At 44.0% G+C, this 25,329-nt stretch overlaps 1 protein-coding gene across 2 annotated transcripts in view; it reads left to right on the top strand.

The window, feature by feature from the left end:
- The window catches only part of ST13 (ST13 Hsp70 interacting protein), a 32,690-nt gene that overhangs the window by 2,326 nt on the left and 5,035 nt on the right, over positions 1-25,329 (top strand). Inside the window, exons 2-11 of one of the 2 annotated variants that reach the window (XM_073327136.1) lie at positions 2,422-2,476; positions 3,870-3,939; positions 4,065-4,135; positions 4,727-4,793; positions 6,182-6,266; positions 11,533-11,643; positions 14,074-14,176; positions 22,887-23,003; positions 23,910-23,961; positions 25,219-25,319. In XM_073327136.1, coding sequence (XP_073183237.1) covers positions 2,422-2,476; positions 3,870-3,939; positions 4,065-4,135; positions 4,727-4,793; positions 6,182-6,266; positions 11,533-11,643; positions 14,074-14,176; positions 22,887-23,003; positions 23,910-23,961; positions 25,219-25,319 — 832 coding nt within the window. Of the gene's footprint in view, positions 1-2,421; positions 2,477-2,709; positions 2,893-3,869; positions 3,940-4,064; positions 4,136-4,726; positions 4,794-6,181; positions 6,267-11,532; positions 11,644-14,073; positions 14,177-22,886; positions 23,004-23,909; positions 23,962-25,218; positions 25,320-25,329 lie in introns of those variants that run through there. The other variant, XM_073327137.1, reaches the window with a different exon arrangement.

The raw sequence follows: 25,329 nt of genomic DNA, 5'->3' as shown, positions 1-25,329 counted from the left end.
AGCCCCTTCTGCCTGGGCCCCATGAAGCAACTGGAGTCCCTTCTCTCCAGCACCCTTAAGGGAGACCCAGTGCCCCCTGCCCCATCCTCCCACCAGTTCCCCTGGGGGTGTTTGGATCTCCACCAGTTCTCCCTGCCCCATTCCCCTCCACCAGTGCCCCTGGTCTAGGGAGGGATGTGGGTCGGGTCCTGTTCAGTTTGGTCTGGGGAGGGATTTGGAGGGTCAGCGTGGTCTTTTGGGGGCCCAGCTGGCTCTGATCCTTGTCTCTGTGTGCCTCTCGGCCTGCAGGGGTGGGAAAGGACTAGCAAGACTAGTATGAATAATGACACTGTAAATAAAATGTATTTAAGTTTTTCATATTTTTTATTTTTAAAACATTTTAAACAGTTTTTAAATTCACCCCAGTTTCATACAAACATTTAATTCAAGCCCTGGTAGTTCATATGAGAAATAGTGTGATATTTCCCTTTTAGTGGGAGCAGCACATGGCTGGTGTTTTGGCCGGCTTTGGCTTTTGTTAGTTGTTTTTACACGCACTCCCTCCCTCTCCCGCACGCGCGTGCGCGCACACACACAGTCTCTCCTGACCCAACATACACACCAGGGCTCCCTGCATCCAGGTCACTTTCGCCACGCGGGCTGTGCTGTGAGTATCAGGAGCTGCTTCTCTTGTGCCTTCTCCTTATGCAGCCCAGGCAGGGAAAGTGACCTGGATGCAGGGAGCCCTGGTGTTGCTCCTCGCTCCTCCCCCCTCAGAGCCCTGTAGGGGTGTGTGGGGCAGAGGAGTAGCAGTCCAGGGGGGCAAGCAGCAATGCCAGCTGCTTCATGCATCTAAGTCAGTTTCCCCTTGTGGGTGCAGGAGGGGGATGCAGGAGTTAAGAATGAAGGGAGTTGGGGGATGGGGGGAGAGCGAGCCTTTGGGGCGAAGGGAGGGCAGCCTCGGGAGCCTTGTGGGGCTGGGGTAATGGGGGGGCACCACACCCCCAGGGGCACCAAAATACAAGTTCACCCAGGGTGCCATTTTCCCTAAGGGTGGCCCTGAATCATAGACTATCAGGATTGGAAGGGACCTCAGAGGTCATCTAGTCCAACCCCCTGCTCAAAGAAGGACCAATCCCCAATTTTTGCCCCAGATCCCTAAATGGCCCCCTCAGAGATTGAACTCACAACCCTGGGTTTAGCAGGCCAATGCTCAAACCACTGAGCTGTTCCTCCTCCTTGTTGAAGAAGGTGCAATTTGTGTTTCAGGCCCTCACCGGGGGCCCATACCACCAGGCACTAATACCTGTCCCCAGTACTGTATACAGTACTGTTTGTTATATAATGTACTTACGTGCCCTATTACTACTTATTGAGCTAAAGCGGTGTTTCTCAAACTGGGGGTTGCGATCCCAAGGGTGGTCGTGGGGGGTGTCACAAGCAGGGCCAGCATTAGGGAGTAGGAAGCAGGGCAATTGCCTAGATCCCCATGTCACAGAGGAACTTGCATAGCTAATTTACATGTTTCAACCCTGCTCTCAGCTGAAGCCTGGACCCCTGAGCAGGGCAGAAGCCCTTCACCTTGAGCTTAAGGTAGGGGGTTGCAGTTTTTTCAGGGAGGTGGGGGGTCACAGGTTTTTTTTTTAAGTCCAAAGGGGTTGCCAGCACAAAAAGGTTGAGAAACACTGAGCTAGATCATTCAAACACTGGTTCTCCTTCTCTGTTGCTCATCCAAAGTCTTATGCAGCGTGTTTATGCTACGTAAATACTACTAATCTAGTGTTAAAGAAACACTTGAGGACTCTAGCAGATATGTATCCAGTGTTTCATTTGCATTTGATAGTATTTTGTGTATGGCAATATTTCTGTTGTTAGTTTCTTTTATTTGTATGGACATCTCACATACGATTTTTTGTTTGGTTGAGGGTTTTTTATATAGCAAAGCATGAATGGGTTTAGTGTACCCTTTTCAAATGGCTAGTTTTTCATTACCTGGTTCCTTCCATCAGGAGGTCTGTGTTTTTAATGGGTGAAAACTGCTAGCATTTTTTTAAATGCTGCATTATCTAAAGATCAAAAAGGATCTAACAAAATTATATCCAACTTTCTCCAAAACTTATCTATAGGTCAGAGAGCAGCATGACCCACTTCTGCCTTTTTTTTTTTAAAAAAAAGCAGCATTTCTTTTTAAAAATGAGTGTCTTAAATAGAGCTTAAAATGCAGGGGTTAACTGAGTCAAAACTAACTTGCTGCATTAAGGTAGATACAAGGGCTGGTGTGCATCTTCTTTTTGCTGTTTGGTGCTTTCCCTTTGACAGATGTTAAGTGGTGGGTTGGTTCCATTTCAGCTTTTCTTGGGACAGTCCTTTCTCTTTCACTAAAACCCTGCTGAAAAGGCTGCACTTCAATAACTTTTGTTTCCCTCCTTTTTTAAAAAAAAGCATGGGAGGGACGATACCACCTGCTCCGGACGATGCCCCTGCAGAAACAATGAAGGTAAGAGATAAACATAAGGACTCTGTGCCCCCCCCACCCACCCAAAAAAAAAAAACTTGCTGTCAGAATTTGCGTGAAGAATGGGACAAGTGCGTTTGTTTAAAACTTCCAAAGAAGGTAACTGGAAACATCAAGGAATTTTGTATATTTGGTGCTGGCTTGTGACAATTTCAGAGGTTGAAGGGTGCTATTATGTGCCTTTTGTTAAAAGTACCTTCAGACTTGCCACACCCCATTCTGTCTAATGTACCTGACCTCTTATTTATTATTTGTATTACCACAGTACCTAGGTGTTCTAGTCATGGTCCAGGACCCCAGTGTGCCAGCTGCAGTACAAACAAAAAGATGGTCCCTGCCCCAAAGAGCTTACAATCTAAGTATAAGAGAAGAGACCACAGATGAGTACATACAGGAATGTAAGGACACAATGAGACAGTGTTGGTCAGCTTGATAGATAGTGGTATCGGTGCACCAGTGACTTACATATCATCAAGTTTTTGTAGGCATCATGGCAAAGGAGAGCTGGCGGATGATGATGAGGTAGCTTTAGATTTTTATTAGGAGCTTTTCCCAAATATGAGTGGCAGCGTGGGAGAAAGCACAAAGGTGCTTGTTGGAAAATGTAACCAGTACACAGTGGAGCCTGGAATCAACATCTGGACAGTGTACAAAAAGATAAGGTGGAGAATGGGCCATGAAGGGCCTTGAAAGTGAAGCCAAGGAACTTATGTTTGATGCATAAGCAGTGGGGGAAGCTCGTGGAGGGATGCTAAAAAAGATGTTATGGCCTGAGCAACAGACTAAGAAAATGATCTCTGCATCAGCATTCTGAATGGATATGAGTGGAGCATGATTACACTGTCAAAGACATAGAAAAGGATGCTGCAGTAATTGAGACACAAGCTGAGTTTTAGCTGTACGGATGGATAGGAAAAGCTGTTTTAGATAGTATGGAAAGAGGATCTCTGACCACAAATCAGCACATCTGTGGGCAAGAGAAATCCAGTTTCTGTGGTTCATTCAAACCTTGGTTCTGCTGAGACTGGAAGTAAGGGGCAAATTAGTGTTCATTGCAATGTTGGCTCTAGTGATGTGGATGATACTATGTGGGCCAACTTACTTCAAAGTTATTAAAACATAAACTCTGAAGGAAAGTCTGACAAACAGCAATTTACAGGTCAGAAGTTGGCATTAGTGCAGGAAAGTGAGGAGAAGGGTTTTATGTCATACTTTTAAAACTACAAATAAAACTCCTTAGCCATACATGGGATATCCTTTAGCTGCTGAAGACTTTGTAGTGGAGTTTTCTGATGCCTTGGGATTGTTCGCCTGGAAAAGGAGTACTTGACCATAGATAACATGTACTTACAGATTTCTGTCCTCCATTTATTAGGACAAAACGGAGAAGCAGCCAGAGGAGCCAGTTAAGCCACCAGAGCCTGAGAGTGAAGAGAGTGACGTGGGTGAGGAAGTAACTGTACTGCAACTATTCATCAATTTGAACATGAATGTAGCACTATCGTATTTGTAGGTGGAAGAATTTAATTTTCCACATTTAAGGATTTGAACACTACTTTTCTCTCTGCAGAAATTGATAACGAGGGAGTGATTGAACCAGACAAGGATGATCCCCAAGAAATGGGAGATGAAAATGTGGAGGTAAACACAACATCTTCAACTTCCATTGCATTGGAGGAGTTGCTGCTTCTGTATGATTTTTGGTTTTGTGTTTTTTGGGGGGAGGGAGGAGTTGAGTGAAAATCAAACTCATAGGAAACCTACATTAGTTAGACAGCCAGTCATTGCTTTTAATGCCTTCAGTTCTCCCTCTTCCCTTCTCCTGAACAGGAAACTCATCCATTGAAAGTTAAGGTCTCTCCTAATTAAAAGCCTGCTTCCATCAGAGACATTAGCAAAACTCCCATTATCTTTGAGAATCATCGCTGGACATAAAAATGAGCCACTAAACATTTTTAAAATGTCTGATTTGAAAACTAAATATAGAAATCCCACACTAACAAATGAAAAATAATATTTGAGTGTCCTCCTATTCCGTATGAGCAGTGTTGCTCTCCTCCCTTCCTTTTTGAAATTGAATTAAATATACTTGGGAGTCTCTGCTTGCTTAACTGTGAGTATTTAGCCCAAATTAGGCAGAAGACCCTAGAGTTAGAGAACATTAGTTCCCTTTCCTGACCCCCATCTAAGTTTGCTGCTTTTGGTCTTGACTTTATTTCCTTTGTTTCATAGGTAACTGAAGAGATGATGGACGAGGCCAATGAGAAGAAGATGGAGGGCATTCATGCCCTAGGTGAAGGTGAGGGGTTCTGTACCTTAGCACATACCTTGGAGGGTGTAGCTGTTATCGTCTGCTGTTTTCACTTGCTTTCACTGACAAGTCTGGAAAATCTGACTTAAAGCATCCTGGAATCCTTCCAGTCTGCAGGAAGGAGTGGGGCTAGGTAGTGGATTGTTTAAAAGCTTCTGCTGGTGGAATTCATTCCTTGTATTGAGTTCCAGATATAATTTGTTGTCTTAATGAGAGATGCCTAGAAGCATGGTAATACTGAAGTTCAATGGGGGAGCCCTGGTTTGCACACCCTGCTTTTTGGTTGTGGATACCACTCTTCTTGCCTGCCAGAACTTCTTGTTTTACACTCTCCACTCCCTCATTGGTATCCTGGCACAACACAACTTCATTTTGTATATAAGATTCTGTATAAATTGTATTCTGAAACACCTTAGTTATATAAACAAATGAAGGATTAGCCCAGGAAAAGAAGAGAAGGTGGGGTGGATGGGGGGGGAAACCAGCAGAGAACAAAGCTCTTAAATCCACACTGGTAAAATTGCTACTGGTCAAACTGATGAAGAGAGTACTCTATTTCTGCAGCCTGGTTGTGTTCTGTTGGGGATCCTGATGTGGTTCTATGGAATGTCCATTTTAAAAAACATGTGTCCATCTTGCCCAAGTCTGTTTTAACAGCAGCATGTGTTGTGTCCTTGGCAGTCCATATGCTTTAGCTCTGAATCTTGATGTCTTCATGATTTCCTTGCTCTGCTGCCTTCCACTGTTTTGGAATGTTTTTGTTGCTAATCTCAAAGTTGCCTTACATGCAAATAGTCTTATTTAAAGGGATCCTTTGAATTTAAGAGTATTTTAGGAGGTATTTCTTTCTTACTAAAAACACATTAAATTTAAAATTCTCCATTTTAATAGTGGTTAAAAGTAAATTTGGGCTGTCTTTCTAGGGATTATTAATTTTTGTCCAAAACATCTGACGTTAGATTTTCCATAGGGAATTGTTAAATGGATATATTTAACTTTTATTTTAAAATTGACTAAATTTCAAGTTGGTTTTGTGTACTACATCCATCCATGAGTTCCCATGCGTGTTTTTGTTTTACCATTGCACTTCCAATTTTTAAGTGTTTTTCTTTCCCCTGTTGCTGTGTGGAAGACCCACATAAATAAAAGGGGAAACTGAATAAATGACTAGTCAAAGTCAGATGTGCAAAGTACATTGAGATAATCTCTTTCATTGTAATTTTGGGTTGTTTTGGTTTTCAGCAATACCAGTAAACTTTAAGACAAATGTGACTTTCTTCTTATGTTGATGGTACACAACACCCAGTAGATGACGGAAATCTGGTTTTTTATCTCACTCTGGGGTTATTGAAGCTTTACTGGTACTTGCCTTTCAGGTGAACTTCAGAAAGCCATTGACTTGTTCACTGAAGCAATCAAGTTGAATCCTCATTTAGCCATCTTGTATGCTAAGCGAGCCAGGTGAGTGCTATATAGACCAGGGATTTGTTTTCCTCTATATAACCTGGTCTTTTTAAAGGGGTCATGATGGACTGGAAAGCTGAGATTCCAGCTTGTTTATAATTTGAAGGGAGGCTTAAGGAGGAAAGGACATTATGAATCTGTGTAAAGATTGTGGGGGGGAGCAAAATAGCTTTTAGTTTCACATCATTCGTGGGAGTTATTGGACTGCAAGCCAGATGTGATAGACTGTCTCCTATTACATTGTTCAGTCACTATTTTTTCCATTCCTCACGTGGTTGGAAGGTTATGGATGAATCATAAGAGGAAATGCATTATTTGTAGTTGCAAGAGCAGCCATATGAAGGGTTTCTGGAATAGCTGAAATGGCTTGTCTGCTCTGTGAAACATGATAATATATGCCTTCTTTGGGACTTCCAGTTTGAAAGATGCAGGATAACAAACTCTTATAAGTAACTCATCACGGACTGTGAAATCTGGTCTTTTGTGTGCTTTTAGGCTATACTATACAGATTTACAGGGGAGACCAGCGTTTCTCAAATTGGGGGTCCTGGCACAAAAGAGTTGCTGGGGATCACAAGGTTATTTTAGGGGGGTTGCTGTATTGCCACTTAGTTCTGTGCTGCCTTCAGAGCTGGGCTGCTGGAGAGTTACAGTTACTGGCCAGATACCCAGCCCTGAAGGCAGCACCCTGCCAGCGGCAGCACAGAAATAAGGGTAGCAACACCATACCATTCCACCCTTCCTTCTGCGCTGCTGTCTTCAGAGCTGGGTGGCTGGAGGGTGACGGCTGCTGATGAAGGGGCCAGTTCTGCAGGCAACAGCAAAGAAGTAAAGGTGGCATTACTATACCATGCCATCCTTACTTTTGTGCTGCTGCTGGCAATGGCTCTGCCTTCAGAGCTGGGCTCCCTGCCAGCAGCCACCACTCTCCAGCTGCCCAGCTCTGAAAGCAGCACTGCCACCAGCAGCAGCGTAGAAATAAGTACGGGTGGCAGTAATTCAACCCCCCACTTCCCAATAACCTTGTGACCCCTTCTATTCCTGCCCCCCTCCTTTTTGGGTCACGATCCCTACAATTTCAACACCCTGAAATTTCAGATTTAAATAGCTGAAATCATGAAATTTACTGTTTTTAAAATCCTATGACTGTGAAATTGACAAGTGGACTGTGAATTTGGTAGGGCCTTACTTCTAAGGAAAATCTAAAGATTCTTGTGTTATAGTTAACAAGAAGACCATCTGCAATTAACTTTGTTTAGATTTTTTTTTCTCACTTAGATATGAAAATTACTTCCTGGGTCATCCGGTCCAGCTAACAGTCACTTTCTGTTCTGACCAATTGAGCATTGTTCTGTGTGCATGTGTACAGCTGTATGTGTGGCCCATCATTGTGAAATCATTGAGATTGCTATAGAAAACCAAATAAATTAGAAGTTAAATAACTTAACAGTATATACTCTCCATTTATCCATCAATAAGCATGTCTTGCCATTATAATATGTTATAGACCACACAACGCACAACCCTGGTGGTTTTGTCTGGTATGGTGGATGTATCGACCCTAACTACTCAATGAAGTTCTTGTATATTTTTTTAATGTTGTAGGTGGGGTTCTACAAAGTGTGGGGTGGACTTGTGGTGGGTAGTAGATGAAGAATACTGTCTGTCAAAAGCTGTGTATTAACCATTGTGTCAGAAGTTGCATGTGAACTCTCCTGCTGTAAGGTAAAACCTGACAGAAAAATGTACCTCCTGACCGAAGGTTTTACATCGACGTAGCCTTATTGATCAGGCTTCTGTGCACCCAGTCTCCTCTACCTCAGAAAATCACTTTTGTACACCTCTGTATCAATCAAGTCTGTGTGTGTAGCCCACAAACTTCCAATTATAACATGAGTAGCTGCTAAAGATGTCCCCAGATACAGCATTTGGGGTTTTTTAAAGCTACTAGCTGCATTAAATATCCTCAGGATCCACCTCTATCAAGCTTTGTCTGGATTGGTCAACAATGAAAAGTAAGAAACAAGGAAAAATTTCGACCAAGGCCCAGATTCATATTATAAATTTATGGAGAGAAATGAGACAAAAAGACTGCACAGAAAATATAAAACTGTATGAAACTTAACATCACTTGGTTGCCTACTTCTGGAGAAATAAACGGATTTATACCCTGTTTTAGAATACAGTCATTAACTCTGGAGTGGTTACCAGGTATGTCCATAATTCATTGCTTGAGACCAGATCTTGATCGGGCAAATGCAACTCCCCTTTTCTATCTGGCTTGCACTGTATTTCCAGCCTAGCTTATGAAAATGTGGGACTCTTACAGTATCACACAGAATTGTATAGCTTCAAACACACTCTTAATTCTTCAACATTTTTAAAAATCTTCCTGCAACACTTTTGATAAAATGGTGTGAGAGGTGGAAATTTTAAGTGGCTCATAAGTACTGTGACAAAGTTCCTCCTCTGCCTTGGTGGGTTCTGCGCTTTCTGACGGATTTGTTCACCTCAGACGTTTACAGCAGTCCTCAGTTTGGCTCCTTTGTTAGTGGCACAAACCTGCTGTTCACTTGGCTAACCTCATCACTGGCCAGCATGGGGAAAAGTAGAACACTCCCCCACAGTCTCTGCTGCCCCACCTAATGGGTTGGGGAACAGGCCAGAGACCTTCCCCACAGTCCAGATCAACTCCTCTTATATCAAATAGGGGAATGGGGGGAACCCAGGCCCACCCTCTACTCCGGGTTCTAGCCCAGGGCCCTGTGGATTGCAGCTGTGTATAGTGTCTCTCCTGTAACAGCTGCATGACAGCTACAACTCCCTGGGCTACTTCCCTATGGCCTCCTCCCAGCACCATCTTTGTCCTAACCACCAGACCTTCCTTGTGATGTCCGATAGCACTTGTACTTCTCAGTCCTCCAGCAGTATGCCTACTCACTCTCAGCGTCTTGCTCCCAGCTCCTTGCACGTGCCTCACCAACTGAAGTGAGGTCCTTTTTAAAACCAGGTGCCCTGATTAGCCTGCCTTAATTGGTTCCATCAACTTCCTGATTGTTCTGGAACAGCCATTATCTTACTCAGGGGAAAGGGACCTGCTTAATCTGGGGCTAATATATATCTACCTTCTCCTACTTTCTTGTAGCATTCTTGCCTAACCCTGTCACACCACATAACTTATTTCCTTGCTAATTAATCACTAATTAATTTGATAAAACTTAAACTTTATAAAATGCGTGGTTATTTACATGGTGTAGCAGTAGACTATCAGGAGTTGGTGAATTTCTTGATGGTAGATTATGAGGAGGGATAGGAGCTGGCTGCAGTATAAAGGTTAAAGCTTTATACGATGCATGGACTACAGGGAGAAGCTGCTGCTTTTGAAAATGACTTTTCTGTTAACAACCGCAGTTGAGAACTTCTTACTTTTCACGGTTGGCTCTCCCCATTTCTGCACTAGTTCTTGACAGCCTCCTTATGACACTAAGAAAGGATTTTGTAGCCATTGGCATGTTCTTGATTCTGCCTTCCCCAAGGTCATTTTTAGTCCAAGGTACCTTCCAGTCATAGTCCTTATGCAGCAGTGTCCAGGACAAAATTGCAACTATTGAAACAGAAAAAATTGTGAAATAAAACGTGCTCTCTTAGATGAATATTACAAAAAGCTTTGCTAAGCAGTCCCAAAGCTAAAGTTTATAGAATACCAAAATGTTACCTATGGGGTATAGCTGAAAATATCCTATGTACTTATAACCTAAAGCAGGGGCAGGCAAACTTTTTGGCCTGAGGGCCACATCAGGTTTCTGAAATTGTATGGAGGGCTGGTTTGGGGAGGCAACAGCCAGGTGTGGCCCAGCCCCCCGGGACTCCTGCCCCATCCAACCACCCCTTCTCCCTGTCCCCTGACCGCTCCCGGGAACCCTGCCTCCATTCAACCCCCTTATTCCACACCGTCTGACCACCCTGCCCCCTATCCACACCCCCGTACCCTGACCACCACCCTGAATTCCCCTGCCCTCTATCCAACCCCCCTGCTCCCTGTCCCCTTACTGCGCTGCCTGGAGCACTGGTGGCTGGCGGCTCTACAGCTGCGCCGTGCAGAGCACCAGGACAGGCAGCCATGCCACCACACAGCCAGAGCCTTGCCGCCCACTGAGCTGAGGCTGCAGGGGAGGAGCTGGGGGCTAGCCTCCTGGGCCAGGAGCTCAGGAGCCGGGCAGGAGGGGCCTGTGGGCTGTAGTTTGCCCACCTCTGGCCTAAAGGTTTCTGTCCCAGTTTTCCATGTTGGAGACCCAAAATGTTACATGGTCTTCAAGGTTTCTATTTGGTCCCATCGTATGTCCATTTAGCCAAAAACATCTTTTCGCATGCAGTACTGGTCATAAGGCCCTTCATTTGTCCACAGCCATCTAGTTATAACTGATGCGACAAGCTATAAATTATTATCATGTTCTGAAACTAGACCATAATACTAAAACCAATTTGAAAGTCTTAATTTCTTGTACCCAACCTGGATTAGGCCTTTATTCCTTAAATACCCGCTGTTTCCGTCGCTAATGGTTTTCTGCCTCTTTGGGATAGGCCTGCCAAAAGCTTTTTTGGTCTGGTTCCTTTCAGAAGAAAAATTAGAGTAAACAAAATCCAGATTGGTTTTTGAATACTGAAATTACTCTCTGAATAAAAACCACATAGAAAACATCAGTAGTTTAAGGACACTGACTTACCATAAGTCATTCATCCAAGCACAACTTTCTGTCCAGTCTGGGTCATTGGGCAGTGCTCCATGTAGTCTACCCTCAAACCCAGCATCCCTGTTAACCTCTCAGTTCACTGTTTTATGACCTGGCCCTTCGCACCATCTCTGTCTGGTTCCTACCACCAATTGACAAATTTCTTCCCTTGCTGATCCCAACTTTACAGTGCATCTGAGTTGTGTGTTTAGGACTAGGAAACCTTTTTAACACAGGACATAGAACTTTAACTCTCTGCATCCTTGTATTTCTTTGTCTTCCTTCCACCCTCAAGTGATTCTTGCTGATCAAGACTGAGGCACACTGATGAAAGCTTGCACTACCCTTTCTCATGATTCACGTGTCCAGGAGCTACATGGCAAACTTCAGTAACCAAGACAGAATTCTCACCAGTGCAAAATCTTTCGTCTTTAGAATTCTTTAAATATATTCCATTTAGTTTTCTTGCCTGTGAGTGTTGGCAATGGAAAATGTTTTTAAATATGTACAATAAATCTTGTCCTTTTTGTCAGTGTCTTTGTGAAACTACAGAAGCCAAATGCTGCCATTAGAGACTGTGACAGAGCCATTCAAATAAACCCAGATTCAGCACAGACCTACAAGTGGCGAGGGAAAGCTCACAGGTAAAGAATTGCAGCCATGTTTCACCTCTCCCTTCGCTCATTAGTGAGGGAGGCAATTTTTGTTTTTTCTAATCTCATCCATTACAGATTGTGAATTGTTTATCTATCTGATGTTTTGTGGGGAGGAAGGAGATGATTTAATGGGAATGTAAATGTTTCTGGTACTAAATGTCCTTTTATTAGCCATCACCAAAATCTTCTGTTTGGTCATTGAACATTCTTAACTGTAGGGATACGATTTTTATCTGTGTGATTTGGAATCATGAACTGGTATAACTTGAATTTTGCTAGTCTTTCATGCCAAAGAATCCTAACACACTTTATACTAGTAAAAGTAAATTTGTTTAGGTCTAGTAATGAAGGCTCCTCTCTAAAATGTCCAAAAACCTGTAATGAAATACTATAATTTTTGTAAATTAAGTTACTTTTTGTAATATAAGTATTAAATGTGTTAAGGAATTAACAATTAAATGGGTAGGTGTTATGACAACCTTTTTAAAAAACAGGATAAAGAATGAGTTTTGCTATTCAAGTAGTGAAAATTGGCCATTTTAAGCAAAGTTTAGTAAATTCTGTAATTACTTTCTATGGTGTTGTCTTGGTTAACTGTCTTATTCTCTCTGCATCCACACATCTCAAGAATGATGATCTTCTAAAGTTTTTAAACTTGTTTTGGAGGTGTATAACAGTTAAGGCGGAACAAACTAAACTGTTACTAAAAGAGCTACTTAAACAACAGTGAAGCACAAGTTTTGCTGCTTGCTTTTGGGCAAGCTTATCGGTTCTACAATACATCTCTTAACAGGGTCCATCGTGGATGGTATCTGCTTAAGGTAGCAGACCATCACTAGGCTAACAATCCTATTTGCAGAACTGGTAATGAAACATTAGCAAAGTTTTCTAAAGGACTTTGAAAATGTCTACTATGTATTCTCATTTAATGAATATTCAGGAACTCTGCTCTTTGGAAAGTGTATTATAGACTCTTTAAGGATTTCTGGTCATCAGGACCAGAGTTTTTCATCATCCTAAAAATTGCACCTTTAGCAACGTCATGATTCCAGTGTTCCCTTGAATCATGTTGGGGCACTGGTTCAGTACTAAGAGCATCATGCTAAATTATGAGATCTGGTCAGATCACATTCTGCAATGTTTTAACTTAAGAACTACTTACAAGACCATGGAGGCTCTCCCCTTAACATATCAGAATATTAAAACTTTCCTTGATGTGGTTGACTCTAATACACCCTGAAGTAGTGTTAGAGGGCCTGATAGAGTGGGGGAATTTCCATGCTTTGATTCGGTTCCTGGCTGTGCCACTAGCCTGCTGGTTAAGTTATTGCATCTCAGTTCCATTTTCACGATCCATAAAATGGGGATATTTGCCATCTTTGTGTAGCACGTTAAGATCTATAGGCAAAAAGTGCTGTGTAAGAGTCGGGTGGTGTTATCCTTAATATAATTGGCCAAGCAAAACGAGGCTCAAGGCTCTGAACTCAAACTAATGGCACTTCTCTGTCCTCTTTCTGTCAGTATGTAATGTGATAACTTTTGAAAACTGCATCTGAACAATTCCAAAATTGTAGGAAATTCTCTGTGTATCAATGCGCAGAACCGTATTGATTTTGGGGAAAATTGAAAAAGCCTAACTTCTACTAAAATAACCATTTGGTTACTCATGATATAGTGGTGAGGCAGTGACCTTAGGGTTAGAAAATAGTGGTTAGGGTGCTAGGGAGCTGCTTCTGCCTGCACCACCAAATGGACACTATGTGGGCCTGAGTTTAGTGGAAATCAGGTTGCTGAAAGCCCCTCAAGCTAGGCCCGTTCGGCTCCCTCCCCGCTTTGATCAGAACCATACTGATTTTGGTGAAAACTAGAAAAGCAAGCTTTTCTGGATTTCTGACTTCCACCAAAATCAACAAGGTGTTCTGACCAGAGTGGGCGGACAAGGGCCTAGCCGGGTGTACAGCTCAGCCTATGGAAGCAACAAACTCTTTGACAATAGATACTATTTACTTAAAAATTTTAATTGACTATACAATACCTTGCCACTTTGGGTAGGGAGTACCTTGTTTTTCACAACAGCAACTTCTTTTCTGCTGTTCAGAGAAATGGCACTAATTGGCTTCACAGCACCCATTTGGCTTCTCTTGAAGCAAAAGTGGCAGTTGTGTTGTAGGAGTATAAAGCAGCAGGGAAGTATCCCCTAAGTGTTTCATGCTCCTGGGGCTCTTTTTCCATGATCTACAGTAATTATCACCAAGTCTTGACTTTTCTGTGACCATTCAGGTGTGCATTTGTGTGTCCACTTATACAAGGTTCATGTGGATCCATGTAAAGGGACATTGACTACCACCTTGTCTGTTGCGAATTGAAGGATGAGATGAGCAAGCACTACTAACCCCATATTGGTGTCTTCGATTCCAGACTCCTCGGTCACTGGGAGGAGGCGGCACATGACCTTGCGTTGGCATGTAAACTGGATTATGATGATGAGGCTAGTGCCATGCTGAAGGAGGTGCAGCCAAGAGTAAGTGAGGGTGGGATAATGGAATAAATTGGCTTCTTCATGGTGGCTTCTGCCTACTCTTGCTTGTTAGACTTCTGGAAGCTTCTGAAGGTTGCAGACATTTTCCTTTGGGGCTACATAAGTGCTCTTGCAGTATCAAACATTCAGAGATGAGGTTCTAAAACAACTCTGTGGTTTAAATGCCTTGATTTTTCTTTCCATTTCCAGTTGTGGGTAACTGGATCTTTGAGTGTGGTGCTTCTGCATATTCATAATTACCTGTCACTTTCCCTCTTGTTCTTTGGAGTTATCTGAGTTTAGCAGAAAGAGCTGAGACAGTTGGAGTCCTGCATCCCTTTGTAACCCCAGCTCTGAGTATTCAGAATAGAGGAGGACACTCAGATAGCTGCAGTGGATCCTGCTTTCCAGAAAGTTCCTAAGGCTCAGAGACACCATGGACTCCTCTCACTAGTGTGAATATTCAGCAGCAATGTTCTCTCAGCCTATGATTTCTATAGTAAATTTCTTCCACTATTCTACCACTGGGGGGCAGCATATGTTTTCCTTAAAAGCAGATATCATTCTCCTTTATGAATTTGCCTCTGCAGAATACCGCTGCAGACATTCCATGCTGAGTCATGTGATCAGTGAGCCATTTCTGAGCAGTAGTTAACAGTTGGAAGGTGTGTAATATTTCTCCAAGTTAGACATTGCATAAATTGATGGTATAAATATCTTGTCTAATGGTTCCTCTGTTTCTTTTCATTCACGTGTTAGGTTGGTTCTGTGACCACTCTATCCCTTTCTCCTTTGTTATTTTTACATAGTGGTAAATAGTTCATGTGCTGTTTTAATAGGTATGGACCAGGATCAAGTGTTACATTTTAGTTGCCGTGGGTCTTGCTTAAGGTCATGGAGCCACTTAGGAAGCCTGTAGGGTAGGTTCCTCTGACTCGGCACACGCTGTTTCTTGCTTCAGATAGACGTGAAATGCCTCAGAGAGGGACACTGCCAAATGCTGGAATATCTACAAGGCTTTATCCAAAAAGTTCCTGAAATCTCTGCTTCAGAATCTGCGTATGCAAGAGGATCAGTGGGTCCTAGATCCCATAAACGGGTATTCCTTCCAGTTACAAGCCATACCATATCTCAACTCCATTTATTTTTTGCAAGCATTCTTCTCAGAAACTGCTGCAAAAGGAGGTCTTGGCAACCATACTGGGAAAGGCTCTGTTCTAGACCTCTGCAAATTGAAGAAATTACCTAAGGAAAACAAAATTCTATCTGTCTCTTGTGGGGAGTATAATCCTCTCAATCTTCAAGACTGGTATGAAACCCTACTTCTGAAGACTTCTCCTTCCACACCTTGATAAGGCAAAAGCACAGGAAGTATCTTCGGCAACAACTAATATAAGGTTCTTCTCTTTGGACTGGCAGCACCCCTAAAGGTATTCACCAAATGCTTGGCAGTGTTCACAGTTAATCTGTATGGGGGGGCCTTAGGTATATCCATACCTGGATGACTGTCTGCTAAAAGATCAGTCTTTCCTGCAAGGCAAGAGTTACCATGCTGTGCCTTGCTGCTTCTTATCTATACAGTAAACTGAATATGTCTTGGCTACAGCTCAAGGGCTAGTCTTCCTGCAGAATCTGAGGGGACCTTCTGTGAGCTCTAGCTTGACTGCCTAGGGAAATGGTCCAAGAATTCATCCAGAGAATGGAGGTAGCAAAGTCTAGATTAGAAGGCCCAGTGAAATTATCTGAGTGAGCCTGATGTCTACTGCACTTTTGTCTCCAACTTTGCAAGGCTTCAGGTGTACAACCCTTGCAAGGGTGGCTGAATCTGGTGTAAAAACCAAACAATCACAGTTGGACGTGAGTGTTTCCACTTCAGAAAGTCCAGTACTCACTCTTTGGCAGTATTTACCCACAGCAATCTTCAAGGTTTTAATTGGATGATTAATCAGATAATAGTCTTGGTTGACTCGTCTCAGTAGAGATCTTAAAAGCACTCTTCAAACTTAATCATGGTGTGTGGAAGCCTCAGGAATAAAACTTCACATGCTCTTCCTTGAATTAGGAGCCATCAGACTCTATCATAAATCTATCCTTCCACAGATTGAAGGGTAATTAATGTAGATTCCTACAGTTAACATGGTTATGATTGAGGCTTCGATTGAATCACAGATATTTTTAATACAAGTCATGGATAGGTCATGGACAATAAACAAAAAATCACGGCCTGTGACCTGTCCATGACTTGTACTATAAATACTCCTGACTAAATCTTGGGGGGCTTTGGGGTGCTGCTGCTGCTTGGGAAGGAGGGGCAGGGTCCTGCCACTGCTACTCCATGAGTGAGGATGTCAGCAGCCCAGGGTCCTGCTGCTGCTGGTCCAGGCAGAACCCAGGACTGCTGTTGCTCTGGCGGCCCCTGGGACCAGATGCCTGGGGCCACCCCAACTGCTTGGGCAACCATAGGGTCAGCCACACTGGCCACTGCAGAAGTACCAGAAGGTCACAGAATCTGTGACCTCTGTGAAAGACTTGCAGCCTTAGTTATGATATATTACTTTGAGAAAGTGGAAGTCGTTGCCTCCATCAGGAGGCAGCCTTTCTGTAGGAATTGAGCATCCAAAATGAAGAGAACCTGTCTGCTCTATCCTATTAGGTTATAGGCTACATTTTTAAGCGTACATCTGATGCTGATCATTACCAGTGGCGACTCAAAGTCTTGGTGGCTCATCTTGTTATCTGCCTTGTGGACTCATCCAGATATGGATTTCTTTGCTACAAATCAGTACAATAAGTGTCTGAAGTTTTGCTTGAGCAGGCAAGGAGCCACAGTGCTTAATGAATGTCTTTCTTTTACACTGGGAGTTAAGGGAAAGCTGCTTTGTCTTCTCTCATTTACCATATTGAGAGAAAGTAGTCTTAATCATGTCATTCAGGACATGGCAAACCTATTTCTCAGAGCTTCCAGCCTGTCCATTCATTCTTCTCATGAGTCAAGTGTTCCTTCACCCAGCAGAGAAACAGGGTTATGCTTCTGGATCTCAGATTCCTTTACTCAGCAGCATGGCTGGTGATCTGCTTACTATGTCTCTGTGAAAGAGACCACAACATCTGTCAATCCTGAGACTTCAAAACATTTTACGAATGTGTACGTTCTCATCTAAAATCCTATTGATTTTTTAGACTCTATTTGCTAGATTCATGAAAAGGCCCTTTTGAGCCATGGATTCTTGCATTCAGTAATACTTCTGGCTGAAGGTGCAAGATTTAGGCTCTAAGGGTATGTCTACGCTACGAAATTAGGTAGGTTTTTTTTTTTTTTTTTTTTAGGAAGCGATTTTATACAGTTGATTGTGTGTCCCTACTAAGCACATTAAGTCTCCGGAGTACGGCCACAGTACTATGGGTAGGTATCCCACAGTCTCTTCTGCCCATTGGAATTCTGGGTTAAGCTTCCAATGCCTGATGAGGCAAAAACATTGTCGCGGGTGGTTTTGGGTACATGTCGTCAGTCGTCCCTCCCTCCGTGAAAGCAATGGCAGACAATCGTTTCGCGCCTTTTTTCCGTGTGGACGCCATACTGCTTTCAGCAGATGGTGCAGTAGGACTGCTAACCGTTGTCATTGAACCACTGCTGCCGCTGCAACTCTGCTCTCCTGCTCTTGTCTTGATAGCAAATTTCTCCATGTTGTCTGTCATAGGCTCCCGGGTACGTGTGTTCTTCCTCGGGAAACATGCACGGTGCTAACCGTCGTCATCCACCACTTCTGCTGCAACTCTGCTGTGCTGCTATTGTCTCAGTAGCAAATTTCTCCATGTTTGGCTGTCATGGGCTCCCGCTTCCGCTGCAACTCTGCTTTCCTGCAGACGTCATACCACGGCAAGCATGGAGCCCGCTCAGATCATCGCAGCAGTTATGAGCATTGTAAACACCTCGCGCATTATCCTGTAGTATGATCAGGGTCAGAACCAGAACCTGCAAAAGCAGGCGAGGAGGCGACGACAGCGCAGTGACAAGAGTGATGAGGACATAAACACATGCCTCTCTCAAAGTACGGGCACTGGCAATTTGGACATCCTGGTGGCAATGGGGCAGGCTCATGCCGTGGAATGCCAATTCTGGGCCCGGGAAACAAGCACAGACTGGTGGGACTGCATAGTGTTGCAAGTAGAGGACGATTCCCAGTGGCTGCAAAACTTTCGTATGCATAAGGGCACTTTCATGGAACTTTGACTTGCTTTCCCCTGCCCTAAAGCGCAGGAATATCAAGATGAGAGCAGCCCTCACAGTTCACAAGCGAGTGGCTTTAGCCCTCTGGAAGCTTGCAATGCCAGACAGCTACCAGTCAGGAATCAATTTGGAGTTGGCAAATCTACTGTGGGGGGCTGCTGTGATCCAAGTAGCCAACGCAATCACTGAACTGCTGCTATCAAGGGTAGTGACTCTGGGAAATGTGCAGGTCATAGTGGATGGCTTTGCTGCAATGAGATTCCCTAACTGTGGTGGGGCGATAGACGGAACGCATATCCCTATATTGGGACCGGACCACCTTGGCAGCCAGTACATGAACCAAAAGGGGTACTTTTCAGTGGTGCTGCAAGCACTGATGGATTACAAGGGACGTTTCATCAACATCAACGTGGGATGGCCGGGAAAGGTACATGACGCTCGCATCTTCAGGAACTCTGGTCTGTTTCAAAAGCTGCAGGAAGGGACTTACTTTCCAGACCAGAAAATAACTGTTGGGTATGTTGAAATGTCTATAGTTATCCTTGGGGACCCAGCCTACCCCTTAATGCCATGGCTCATGAAGCCGTACACAGGCAGCCTGGACAGTAGTCAGGAGCTGTTCAGCTATAGGCTGAGCAAGTGCAAAATGGTGGTAGAATGTGCATTTGGACATTTAAAAGCACGCTGGCGCAGTTTACTGACTCAGACCGTAGCGAAACCAATATTCCCATTGTTGTTACTGCTTGCTGTGTGCTCCACAGTATTTGTGAGAGTAAGGGGGAGACGTTTATGGCGGCGTGGGAGGTTGAGGCAAATCGCCTGGCCACTGATTACGTGCAGCCAGACACTAGGGTGGTTAGAAGAGCACAACAGGGTGCGCTGTGCACCAGAGAAGCTTTGAAAACCAGTTTCATGACTGGCCAGGCTACGGTGTGACAGTTCTGTTTTGTTTCTCCTTGATGAAAACCCACCCCTTTGGTTCACTCTACTTCCCTGTAAGCCAACAGACCTCCCGCCTTCGATCACTGCTTGCAGAGGCAATAAAGTCATTGTTTCAAATTCATGCATTCTTTATTAATTCGTCACACAAATAGGGGGATAACTGCCAAGGTAGCCTGGGTGGGGTGGTGGAGGAGGGAAGGACAAGGCCACACTGCACTTCAGAACTTATTGAATGCCAACCTTCTGTTGCTTGGGCAGCCCTCTGGGGTGGAGTGGTTGGGTGAGGAGGCCATGAAATTTGGGGAGGAGGGTGGTTGGTTACACAGGGGCTGCAGCAGCAGTCTGTGCTCCTGCTGCCTTTCCTGCAGCTCAGCCATATGCCGGAGCATATCCGTTTGATCCTCCAGTAGCCTCAGCATTGCAACCTGCTTCCTCTCATCACGCTGCCGCCACCTATCATCTTGATCCCCCCCCCACCTCTCCTCTCAGGCATCCCTCCTGTCCTCGCATTCATTTTGTGCTTTCTTGGACTCTGACATTGTTTGCCTCCATGCATTCTGCTGAGCTCTTTCAGTGCGGGAGGACTGCATGAGCTCAGAACATTTCATCACGAGTGCGTTTTTTTCGCCGCTTTATCTGCACTAGCCTCTGGGCTAGAGATGGTGGGGGAGCGTTGAAACATTTGCAACTGTGGGAGGGGAAAAAAGGAGAGTAGTATTTAAAAAGACACATTTTAGAGAACAATGGGAAGACTCTTTCATGGTGAACCAAGCTGTTAACATTACATAGCACGTGTGCTTTCAGTACAAGGTCGCTTCTCTTCCTCCCCCCACCAATTTTCTGGGATGATCGCTTCACCTCTCCCCCCACCGCATGGCTAACAGCGGGGATGATTTCTTTTCAGGCACAGGCAAACAGCCCAGTGGGAATGGCCACCTCTGAATGTCACCTTAATAAAATTCCCCTATTTCAACCAGGTGACCATGAATGATATCACTCTCCTGAGCATAACACAGAGATAAAGAACGGATGTTGCTTGAATGCCAGCAAACTCCAGGACCATACGCTGCCATGCTTTCTTATGCAAGGATTTCAGACTACGTGCTACTGGCCTGGCGTGGTAAAGTGCCCTACAATGGAGGACGCAATGAGGCTGCCCTCCCCAAAACCTTTTGCAAAGGCTTTGGGAGTACCTCCAGGAGAGCTTCGCTGAGATGTCCCTGGAGGATTTCCGCTCCATCCCCAGACACATTAAGACTTTTCCAGTAGCTGTACTAGCCACGAATGCATCCCAAGTCTTCAGGGCAAATTAATCATTAAACACGCTTCCTTTTAAATCATGTATTATATTTACAAAGGTGCACTCACCAGAGGTGCCTTCTCCATCTTCAAGATCCAGGAACCTGCCTTGGGAGGGTATTGGCTCCAGGGTGATAAACAGTTCCTGGTTGTCGGGGAGAACGGTTTCATCCTCCTCCTCATCTTCCTCGTCCCCAAAATCCTCATCCCTGTTGCATGAGACAACCTCTCCTCCTCCTCCCCCCCCCCTTTTCAGGAGTCCACGTACAGGGGTGGGGTAGTAGTAGGGGCACAACCTAGAATTGCATGCAGCTCATCATAGAAGTGGCATGTCCGGGGGTCTGACTCGGAGCGGCCGTTTGCCTCTTTGGATTTTTGGTAGGCTTGCCTGAGCTCCTTAAGTTTCACACAGCACTGCTACGGGTCCCTGTTATAGCCTCTGCCCTTCATACCCTTGGAGATTTTTTTTCAAATATTTTGGCATTTCATCTTTTGGAACAGATTTCTGATAGCATGGATTCGTCTCCCCATACAGCGATCAGATCCAGTACCTCCCGTTTGGTCCATGCTGGAGCTCTTTTGTGTATGGTCACCTGTGCTGATGACCTCACCATGCTGGTGAAACAGGAAATGAAATTCAAAAGTTCCCAGTGCTTTTCCTGTGTTCCTGGCTAGTGCATCTGAGTTGAAAGTGCTGTCCAGAGCAGTCCCAATGGAGCACTCTGGGATAGCTCCCGGAGGCCAATGCTGTTGAATTGTGTCCACACTACCCCAAATTAGACCCAGGGATGTCGATTTCAGCGCTAATCCCCTCGTCAGGGAGGAGTACAGAAATCGATTTTAAGAGTACTTCAAGTCAACAAAAATGGCTTCACTGTGTGGACAGGTGAGGGTTAAATCTAATGCTGTTAAATTTTATTTAAACTCGTTGTGTAGACCAGGGCGAAGCGTCTGTCATTTCTGAAAATGAGACTTAAGTTCTGCTGAAAACTTACCCCTTGTTTTTCATGGTCCTTACCATGGCAGGAGAATCTAGGAATGGCAGACCTCAACAGCAAACACTTATTCTCATATTCCACATCAATATATTACTGCCTCTGTATTTGTCAAAGCCCCAGAAACCCCTGGAGAGGTAAGGCTGTGTACTCTGGATTCTGAGGGAATGTTTACTATATAGGACTAAGCTGTGTAGAAAGGCTGACCATGTGTGGCCTCGAGAGAAATATAAGGTTTAAGCCATCTCAATTCAAGGGCTCTCTATAAAAGGATAAGAGTATATGCAGTCATGTATGTACTAGGTAGTGTTCTTGTGCCTGAGTCTCAGGGTGTGAGCTTTTAGCCAGAGGAATGACCGCCTCAGGCAAATTATAGATACATGCCATTATCTGAAATCTGCAGGGTTGTTATGTGGAGTTCAGTGACTTAAAACAGGAACCTGGTTTCAGGAGGGCAGTGCTTCAATTACTTTTCCACTTGTAGGGCTCCTCACTTGTCTCCCTTCCTTAAGGAGATCACTGCTAGCTAGTCTTCCGCAGTGGGACTCTGTAGAGGCAATATATTTGGAGAACAAGCCGCTTGTGAGAAGCAACTTCTTTTCCACCTCTCCTTCCCTGCTTGAGTTCAGGGAAGCTCTGGTTTAATAAGGAACTTCATGTAAGTGTTTTACGTATAAAGACACTCTAGAAGACAAAAAGCCCAACGTTTTACAAAAGTAGAATCAGGAAGTGACCTTTTGCCCTAATGATCAAATTTTGCATGCACAGTGGTGGTGGTTTTGGAAGCAACAAAAATGTTCTTCGTATTGTTCTTGTGGAAGCTCCCTGTTTGTATGGCAAACAACTGGTATTGACTGTCTGTGGAAGAGGCCAGGCTTTTCTCTGCCTGTTCTTGCTGGCCAAAGGGTATTGGGTTGGGGAGCTCTATGATGTGGATGATATGATAGGGGGACTGGTAAATCCCAGAGCTTCATGTAGAAAGGGAGTATGTTGGGGAAGTGCATATTTTGACTAGCCTAGCCATGTTGTTAGGCCCCAGTACTGCTGACAGTATTTGTAAGGGCTATGTGATAGATGTAATCTCTAAAGTCAATTAATGCTACATGATGAAGTCGTCAACACTTGTTTTAAAAACTCACTGAAACTAGTTCAGTGGCTAAATTTATGCTGTATCTCAAAGGAAAACTTCCATATTATGATGGCTCTATTGGAAATGCACAAGAATACTCACTGTTTCTTCCTGCCTCAGGCTCAGAAGATTGCTGAACATCGCAGGAAGTATGAACGAAAGCGTGAAGAAAAAGAAATCAAGGAAAGGCTGGAGAGAGTAAAGAAGGCCCGAGAGGAACATGAGAGAGCACAGAGGGTGAGCTTTTGATTTTTTTTTTTAAAAAGTGTTGCATAATCTTGGGAGTGATGCAAGGTTAACCTTTTTGGTAGAAATTCTATTGTATGTAACCCCTTCCATGAATATTTTTTTAAAATGGAGTTTTAGTATTTGTAGTACGATAACACCTAGGAGTCTTAAACATGGACGAGGACCCAATTGTGCTAGGTGCTGTGTCTTGGTTACTTGACTAGCTGAGACAATGAAATCAGAGGTGGATTGTGCATCCTCGGATTCTATTGAATCTGGAATGAGAGTTACCAGTTCTACCACCGTGTAACTTTTCACTTTCCTTTTTGGCCATGCAGCAGGGCAAGGGTTTTCTTAAAAATTCAACTTTTAACAGTAACTGAAGCATATGAGTTGCCCGTATCCACGGCTGAGCAGCAGTAAGTAGGATCTCAGCACAAAGGTTTTTTGCTGAACATGATTCTAATTTTTAACTCCCTCTCCCCCCCCCCTTTTTTTTTTTCCTAGTTTCTCACGTACCCTCCTCTCCACCTTGCCATCTGGTTTTCCTCTCAGTTCTGTTGTATGTGGGCCCTCATCACTAGTCTCTTAAGCAGAGGTAGTCCAATTATTTTTTTGGCTAGTTCAAAATTTCTTGGTCAAGGTATAGTCAGGGTCCAGACTCCAGAGAAAAGTTTAAATAATAATTAAAAAACAGAAAAAACAAAGCCCTACAATAATAAGTAAATAAAAGATTTTGTGGTCCGTTCAAAAGCATCTGGCAGTATGGATTTGGCCTGCGGTCTGCCTGTTGACTATCCCAGCTCTTAAGTGTCTCGAATTTAGCTGACATTTTTTCACAAAAGGCCATTTAGGTAGTAGGAGGTTGTCTGCCATTTCATTGCTCTTTCTGGAATGATGTGCTTTCATTTGCAGGAGGAAGAAACCCGGCGACAGGCAGGAGGAGCTCAGTTTGGTGGTTTTCCAGGTACCTCATTTTTGGGGAATCCTAATCGGGCACAGAAGGAGGTTGGCTTCTTCATGTGAGGCAGGGCCAAAGCTTTCATTTATTCTCGATACCCTTCAGTGAAAGGACAAGGCTGTGAGATCAGGAACTTGAGAAGACTTTAGTTTTTGGAGGGATGAAGGAGAGAGGTACTCTTTCTACGAACTACTGAGTGACTCATGGTGTGTAGTAAATAAATGTGAGAGTATTCAGAGCTCAACAGTGAAGATCGTTGGGTTGAAGAGAGTTGTGTATGAGAAGAATATGAATATAATGTATTGCTTAGCCAGCTAGAAGTGGGGAATAGAACTCTGTAAAAATACTTTTAGGAAGGAAAGGAGTTGTCCAGGGTGGCCTGGAGGGCTCTCTTGAAGAGTAATATGAGGAGACTTGGTGAAGGGAAATTCAGACTGAATACTGGGAAATATGTGCTGGGAGAGAGCTGTGGTTCATTGAGTAGTAGAATTCATTTAATAAGACATAATTTCTGTACTATTCAGAGAGAAGCCATCTCTTTCCCAGCATTGGAATATAATAAACCTTCAATAATAGTTGCATGCTCTTGGCACTATATTTTGTTTGCAATGAGTATTGGGGAGAAATTGGGACTTCTGTGTCAGTACATGAGAAGACTTTCCTGGAGGTGGGGTACACTAAGTGCATGCTGGCTTCGAATCAGTTCTGCTAGGAAATTGATGAATAGGCAGGAACCCCACCCCATGCTCAGCACAACACACATGATGTATTCTGGTTTAGTGTCCAAAATTGGCATCTCTTATGGCACTTTGCTTATTTTGTTAATATATGACTAAGCATTCAGCCTAAGATTTCTACTGAGTGTGCTTTGTTCATGAGGTGTCTCACTGCTGACTTCCTGCCCCATATTACTTCTGCCTCAGACACTTAAACCCTTTTTATGCTACTGAATTTGAGCTGATAGGCTATACCTGGTTTGGTGAGTAAACCCGAAATAACTGCAGCCATTGTTATGAGCCTCTTATTGCCTTAGATTCCAAAAATGTGGATGAAATGAGATGCATATATTCACAGGAAGAGAAGGTGATGAACCCCCTACTTTCTAGTTGGGGGAACAACAGTAGCCTTGTGGAAGACCTGTTTGTTCACCTTCCTGACCGGGTCTGGTAAAAGACAGGGGCTGTCCTGGGCTATGTGCATGTGCTTATATATAGATGACTGAACTTTTTTCCTTTCTGTATTCTTGTCTTTTTCTATTTGCAGGTGGGTTTCCGGGAGGTATGCCTGGAGGTATGCCAGGCATGGCAGGGATGCCTGGTCTCAATGAAATTCTCAGCGACCCAGAGGTTCTTGCAGCCATGCAGGTGAGGACTT

The sequence above is a fragment of the Lepidochelys kempii genome, chromosome 1 (genome assembly GCF_965140265.1).
Source record: "Lepidochelys kempii isolate rLepKem1 chromosome 1, rLepKem1.hap2, whole genome shotgun sequence".
Classification (NCBI taxonomy): Eukaryota; Metazoa; Chordata; order Testudines; family Cheloniidae; genus Lepidochelys; species Lepidochelys kempii.
This window is presented reverse-complemented; position numbering and strand designations above follow the sequence as displayed.